General features: G+C 41.6%; 1 protein-coding gene across 1 annotated transcript; it reads left to right on the plus strand.

Moving 5' to 3' along the window:
• The first annotated feature begins 967 nt into the window (after positions 1-967).
• LOC142959245 (extracellular calcium-sensing receptor-like) lies at positions 968-5,705 on the plus strand. The gene is made up of 9 exons (XM_076100476.1): positions 968-1,179; positions 1,274-1,568; positions 1,847-1,933; positions 2,211-2,480; positions 3,201-3,416; positions 3,500-3,775; positions 4,173-4,400; positions 4,511-4,634; positions 4,792-5,705. Exons 1-9 carry the CDS (start codon positions 1,070-1,072, stop codon positions 5,703-5,705), a joined length of 2,520 nt encoding a protein of 839 aa, XP_075956591.1. The 5' UTR covers positions 968-1,069.
• The last annotated feature ends 1,431 nt before the right edge of the window (positions 5,706-7,136 follow it).

Genomic DNA, 7,136 nt, shown 5'->3' on the forward strand with positions numbered 1-7,136 from the left:
CATATATTTCGCCATGACTCGGCGAGCCATGCACTCCGGACAATGCGACGAACAAAAATTGAACGGCTAACACGGCCGACCAATACATCAGAAAGCACGAGAATTCGACACAGAATCCAGAGATATCTTCAGAATTGCTACGTATTTCCTGTGTTTTTTTAAGTGTTTCCTGGAGGGAGGGGGGGAAGGGAATTAAAACCTTTTTTTGCATGACTTTATCAAAGCAAAAATTTGCAGAGACTGCTGACATGTTGTGCTATGATTTTAGGCTTTCAGCTGCATTATTTCAAAGAAATAATATCAATAAAAGTGCTTTTCTTTCAAGCGAACCTGGAATTTTTCAATTTGAGCTGTGTGCCATCTTCCTTTACTATTAACCAGTTACATATACACAGTATTTACACATCTGAACAAATCTCACAAGTGTTACCTGTATTATAACATCAAATTTTTAAAATAGACCTTGTAGTTACAGAATTACAGTCTTTTTAGTATGGGTATGCAATTTTCGAGCAGAGGCCTAAAAATAGGGCTAGGACCCAGCAGTTGACCTCTACAGTGACATTAGTTGATGTAAGTAAAAATGATCTTATATTGCTTTCTTCTTGTTTTTCTTTTACATCCACTGAGCTTTCAGAGTTTACCCCTTGATGTGTATTTGAGGTAAAGAAAATCAATGAAAAAAAAAATTTAAGATGAGCTCCAATAGCACAAAAATAATTTAAAACTCAAAAATTAAAGTGATAAACAGACAATACATCACATAATTGATGTTATCACGATGATGTGAGTTTGTCCTGCCTCCCACATGACTGCCTGTGCCCTGATAGGTGGTGTGAAATGATGACCAAACCCACCAAAGGGGATGACACAGACCTGCATATAAAAGTAAATAATTGTTCATAAAGCTCAGAGGGTGAGGAGGGCAGATATGGGGGCATTTCTGGACCGATTTTTGTTCTTGTATGTCTACCTGCTCTTGATTTTGTTCTCTTCCTCCTTTTTTGTATCAGAGTCTTCCTCTCTTTTCTCATCTTGTAAATTAAGGAGACAATTTTATCTTAATGGGATGCACAAGCCTGGTGATGTGGTTTTGGGTGGGCTGTTTAACGTCCACTACACCTCTGTCTTCCCTGAGCTGTCGTTCACCTCAGAATCAAATCAGCTCACCTGCCAAGGGTAAGTTTCACACTCATATAGCAGACAACATGCGTGGGTAATTATAAATAATGAATTGCTTTTTAGTGGTTAACCATGACATTTAATGTATTAGCTTTGACACTGCAGGGTTCAGGCATGCCATGACCATGGCCTTCGCCATTGATGAGATCAACAAAAACTCCCATCTTCTACCTAATGTGACTGTGGGATACAGTCTTTATGACAACTGTGCCACACTTGTAATTGGATTCAGTGCTGCATTGTTGCTTGCTAGTGGTCAAGAGGAGCAGTTTCTGCTTCAGGAGAAATGTTTGGGGACCCCTCCAGTCCTGGGGATTGTGGGTGATTCCATGTCAACATCTTCTATCGCCACGTCTGACGTGATAGGTTTATTCAATTTGCCCATTGTAAGTTCACCTTCTTCAGTCTTGCTGTAGCTGAGCTTTTGATGTGCCATATTTGAATGTATGTAGAAATTTAAAATGATAGGACAAGAGATGTACATTAATTCTCAGCTCCAGCGTCTCCAACAAGCCTTTATTTGGTAAGAAGGGATCATCTTCATTTAGATTTGAAATTGGGGAATCGTTAAATACGTGACATTGTTTGCATGTTTCTGCTAATTTGCATGACAAGTAAAGCCTGAGTACATACTATATTTGTATATATATATGTTTTTTTATAGGTGAGTTACTTTGCCACATGCTCCTGCCTGAGTGATAGGCGAAGGTTTCCAACCTTCTTCAGAACGATCCCAAGTGATGCTTTCCAGGTGAAACTCTGGCCTAGAAATAACAAATGCAAAATATGTTTCAGTTGAAGTGTATTGAGCTTTACAACATGCTCTGCCAATTTCAATGCCAATTTTGTTTTGTAAAGTAAAGTGCTGTATTTTCTTTGTCCTTCGTTGAGGAAACTATATGAATTTAGGAAAAAGAGTGTAATTAGATCAACTAACTGTAATTTTATTGTGCAACATGAATGAGTATGTTTCCTCTGAATGATCATTCAAAACTCTGCTTTAATCCCCCCGCTCTCTATTCATAAAGGTGCGTGCTATGATTAAGATTCTAAAACGCTTTGGCTGGACTTGGGCTGGTCTGCTGGTCAGTGATAATGACTATGGACTCCATGTTGCCCGAACCTTCCAATCAGACTTGGCTCAGTCTGGTGGAGGTTGTCTAGCTTACTCAGAGATTTTGCCCTGGGGTGAAGACCCTGCTGAACTAAAGAGGATTGTGGAAATAATGAAGAAATCAACAGCTCGTGTGGTCATTGTGTTTGCGTATCAGATCCACATGATTCAACTCATGGAAGAGGTATCTTATCTTGTCAACCTGGTCTCACTCCCAACACGTCAAATACTGTCACTTGATCAGTGCCCCTCTGCACCTGATACTGATGCACGGAGGCAACCTTTAGCTTCTGTATGCCATGAACCAAGCTTTCAACTAATCTTAATGTAAACCGATCCGCTTCAATATTAGACGCTCAAAGCAAATGATGTAGTATAAAGTGAGTGATAGTCCACTGGGTCAAACAAATACAGAACCTTTACCAAGGAGACCACTGACTGTATCCTGTGTGAAACAAAAAGTCAATGTTGACTTATTGTTTCACGTCAGTCCCGTGACCCAAGTGAGTGAGTCAAGTAACTCATCGGGCACTCGCTAGTCACATGAGTCGTTAATCACTTGGTAGTCACGAGTTGTTAGTCAGTCAAGATAATTTCAACCACAAACTTTTCCTAACCTATCTAAGTGGTTTTGTTGCCTAAACCTAACTTTCTGTTAAGACGTAAGTTTGTTTTAAAAAGACACTTTGCATGTACAGAGTGGAAACTGATATTCTTTCCCTGACACGTCCAAAGATGATGCCAGAGGGGTACCTAGAGTTTCATAGTTTAAAGCTTAGAGACAATGACCAATTATTTAACGAGGTGGGGGAGAGAACGTGTTCATCTATTTTCTGATTCAGTCCTACAAAGTAGACTATTTGTTGTATGAAAATAAATTAATTTGATTCAATGAAATACACAGGTGGTGAGGGAGAATGTGACAGGCCTTCAGTGGATGGCCAGTGAAGCCTGGTCAGCAGCTGCTGTGCTCCAGACCCCACGCCTTATGCCATACTTGAGTGGCACACTGGGCATTGCCATCCGCAGAGGAGAAATACCAGGCCTCAGGGATTTTCTATCAAGAATACGTCCTGACATACATATAAGTAGTAGTAGCAATAATTATGGACATAGCATGGTAAGATTGTAACCTTACAATAAGATCTGTAATTACAATAATAATGTAATTTCTGTTAAGACTTTGTTTTAAATACATTTCAGGTCATGCAGTTTTGGGAATACACATTTCAGTGTAGATTTGCACCACCTCCAGCAGGTTGGATTGAGGCTGGTGGAGAACTATGCACTGGACAGGAAGATCTAGAGAGTGGGGGGGCTGAGTTGTTGGATGTTTCTGATCTCAGGCCTGAGTACAATATTTACAAGGCGGTGTATGCCCTGGCGTATGCTCTAGATGACCTGCTGCAGTGCAAGCCAGGGAGAGGTCCTTTCAGCAGACACAGCTGTGCCACTTTGCAAACATCGGAGCCATGGCAGGTGTGATATCAGTTTACACTCAAGCTGTTTAGTCTTTGAAAACAGATGCTGTATTTTGAGGTGTAACTGAAATATCTTCTGTGAAAAGAAGAAATTATTAACTATGCCATTAGCAGGCCAGTTTGACCCTCCTGATTGTCTTTGAGCAGAAGACAAAATGTTTCTAGAAGTTGCAAGACAAGATAAAATTCCCTTTATTTTTTCTGTCAAACATACTGAATCAATGGCAACAGTGGTTGATCAAATTTAGAGAGCTTATATTGCACTATATTTAAAAGCTTGCATGACTAAATCTGTAATCGATCACACAGAGCATCTGAAAGCATATGCACAATCAACAACAGTATATTTTCATTTGAGTCTCCCCTTCTTTATTTTAATTGTACCCCATTTCTAGTTCATGCATTACCTGGAAAATGTCAACTTCACCACATCATTTGGTGATCAAGTTTCCTTTGATGAGAACGGTGATGCCTTACCAATATATGATGTGATGAACTGGCTGTGGCTCCCTGATGGAAGAACTAAAGTTCAGAATGTGGGGCTTGTTAAGAAGTTAGCCTCCAAAGAAGAAGAACTCACACTTGATGATGACAAAATCTTCTGGAACTTTGACTCAAATCAGGTTACACCTTTTTATCGTACCTTTTTAATTTACCGTAGTACTGTATGACACACAATAACAGAATCAAACAGTGTAGAATAACTGTGATAAAACTCTTACAATCCTATCAGTCACCCCTGTCGGTGTGCAGTGAGAGCTGTCCTCCAGGTACCCGCATGGCCAGAAGAAAGGGGCAGCCTCTTTGCTGTTTCGACTGTGTACCATGCTCTGAGGGAAAGATCAGCAATGACACAGGCTGGTATCATTATAAAAACATATGTTAAATTATTGAAAATGAATTTGTTTTTTCGGGAATCTTGCACTTATTGCTTAGGTGATGCACATCCAACGTCAGTGTTCACAGGTGGAAGAGACAATGTCCTTGATGCTCTGTTCCCGTGTTTTCCTACAGATTCCATGGAGTGCACCAGTTGTCCAGAGGACTTCTGGTCCAGCCCCCAGCGTGACCACTGTGTTCCTAAGAAAACAGAGTTTCTCTCCTACCATGAGCCTCTGGGTATCTGTCTGACAACAACCTCATTGTTGGGAACATTTATCTGTGCTGTTGTCCTGGGAATCTTCACCTATCATCGCAGTACACCCATGGTACGCGCCAACAATTCAGAACTAAGTTTCTTGCTCTTGGTGTCACTTAAATTATGTTTCCTTTGTTCACTGCTGTTTATCGGCCGGCCCAGGCTGTGGACATGCCAACTGAGACATGCAGCATTTGGGATCAGCTTTGTGCTTTGTGTCTCATGTATTCTGGTAAAAACCATGGTGGTTCTGGCTGTGTTCAAGGCCTCCAAGCCAGGAGGTGGAGCCAGTCTAAAGTGGTTTGGTGCTGTGCAGCAGAGAGGGACAGTTATGGTTCTTACTTCTATTCAGGCAACAATCTGCACTGCTTGGATTGTCTCTGCCTCACCAGCTCCCCATAAAAACACTCAATACCACAACGACAAGATAGTTTATGAGTGTGTAGTTGGGTCCACCGTTGGTTTTGCAGTGTTACTGGGCTATATTGGCTTACTGGCTGTCCTCAGCTTCCTGTTAGCATTTCTGGCAAGGAATCTTCCAGACAACTTCAATGAGGCCAAGCTCATCACTTTCAGCATGCTTATCTTCTGTGCTGTATGGGTGGCCTTTGTCCCTGCTTATGTCAACTCTCCAGGCAAATATGCAGATGCTGTGGAGGTTTTTGCCATCCTGGCATCTAGTTTTGGTCTCTTGTTAGCACTATTTGGACCCAAATGTTATATAATCCTGTTGAGACCAGAGAGGAACACAAAGAAAGCAATCATGGGCTGCAGCATCACCAAGACATAAAGCAGCACTTATAACATGCCTACTGTCGTTAATTTACATTAATTTAAGATTGATCTGCTTGTAATTGATCTACATTGCAGCTGTTGTTTTAACATCAGAACTTTCTTTATCCAACATGAAAGAAAAAAGTAGAAGGAAATGGAAAGGAATAAAGCTGTTTATAAAGAACTGAGTCGACCATCAGGATTGCCTCTTTTCTGGTTCTTTACTCTTTCCTGGGATTTAACAGAAACAAGTGTTCTACTGTCTGACACTCTGGGATAGTTGTACTACCGTCATGTTGACATAATATATGACATACTTTCATTCCACATGGCCTGGCACCAGTATTTTACTCACTTACCCTTTGATTCATCTTTACTCTGTCTGAGATATAGTCCAATCCCTAATTGCACATGCTCTGAAGCCCATCATGCGTCAACCCAAAAAGGCGAACACCATGAACACCATGAACCCTCTAAAAACAAATAATTGTGCCGGGATGCCCAACTTGCTGCGACGCAAATTCAATTTACAGAAATGCCCCTTAACAGGTCCCATGAAGTGACTCCTAGTGGAATGTGTTTGCATGCCTCATGGAGGCTGTAAACCATAGCGAACAAAAGCCAGCACAATAGCGGTTAGTTCTTAAAACACCTTGCGGGAATTACCCAAAATGCTGCACTGTTCATCTACCTTCATTTAGGATTGTACTGCTAGCTGGGTTACTGTAATCAATATTACAGCATTTGGAACTTTATGTTTAGACCTTTTAAGTAACCGAGAGCCCCCCTTGAGGGGGGCTACGGAGAAAGTTTAGCGTACAGCGTGTCATACAATGCACTTCTCAGAAACGAATATAATGAATGCTACACACATGTTATATACCCACTTAACGAAGAGATTATGGGCAAAAATATCATGTAAGCCATTGCAGCAGAAGGGAGCTTTTACCATTCACAGGGCCTCGGTGTCCCTTTTAATTACAAGGCCAACACTAGCCAATCACGGTGGGCGGGCATCATATAAATGCGACGGGGATTCCCTTAGCTCCCTCCTGACGTCAAACGCGTGTCCTGCTTCCGGTCTGCCGGACATCCGCCGCTGTGCAGGTATGCAAGAATGCAGCAGCATTGTTATCTCCCGGTCATACTGTTCTGGTGTTATATTGGCTTTCATTATTTTGTAGACTATCTCTGGGGCTCCCCTAGTCCTGTACAGGTGATTCACCTGCGGATCTGTCGCTGCCGGGTTCGAGCGGAACGCCGCCAGAAAGCGGCTACAGCTAACTCGGCTCACGTTCAGGGACGCTGCTGTTTTGTTTACTGGTGTTTTGCAGTTTGAGGTCAGCAGCACCCTTATTTTAATGAGAACAACCTCTTTTTAGCTTGAGCCATTCTATGTGTATTCTGACCAGGGATGTTAAGGTCCACTCTGGCCTTTAATTTATAT

Source organism: Anarhichas minor, unplaced genomic scaffold (assembly GCF_050575085.1).
Source record: "Anarhichas minor isolate MPS153535 unplaced genomic scaffold, ASM5057508v1 ptg000026l, whole genome shotgun sequence".
NCBI lineage: Eukaryota > Metazoa > Chordata > Actinopteri > Perciformes > Anarhichadidae > Anarhichas > Anarhichas minor.

What these genes read in the sequence shown, in the direction of transcription:
- LOC142959245 (XM_076100476.1), top strand. Translation starts at nt 1,070, where the DNA reads ATGCACAAGCCTGGTGATGTGGTTTTGGGTGGGCTGTTTAACGTCCAC. An exon ending in AATCAGCTCACCTGCCAAGG is followed by an intron (nt 1,180 to 1,273) that starts GTAAGTTTCACA and finishes TTAATGTATTAG; the next exon opens with CTTTGACACTGCAGGGTTCA. An exon ending in GGAACTTTGACTCAAATCAG is followed by an intron (nt 4,401 to 4,510) that starts GTTACACCTTTT and finishes CAATCCTATCAG; the next exon opens with TCACCCCTGTCGGTGTGCAG.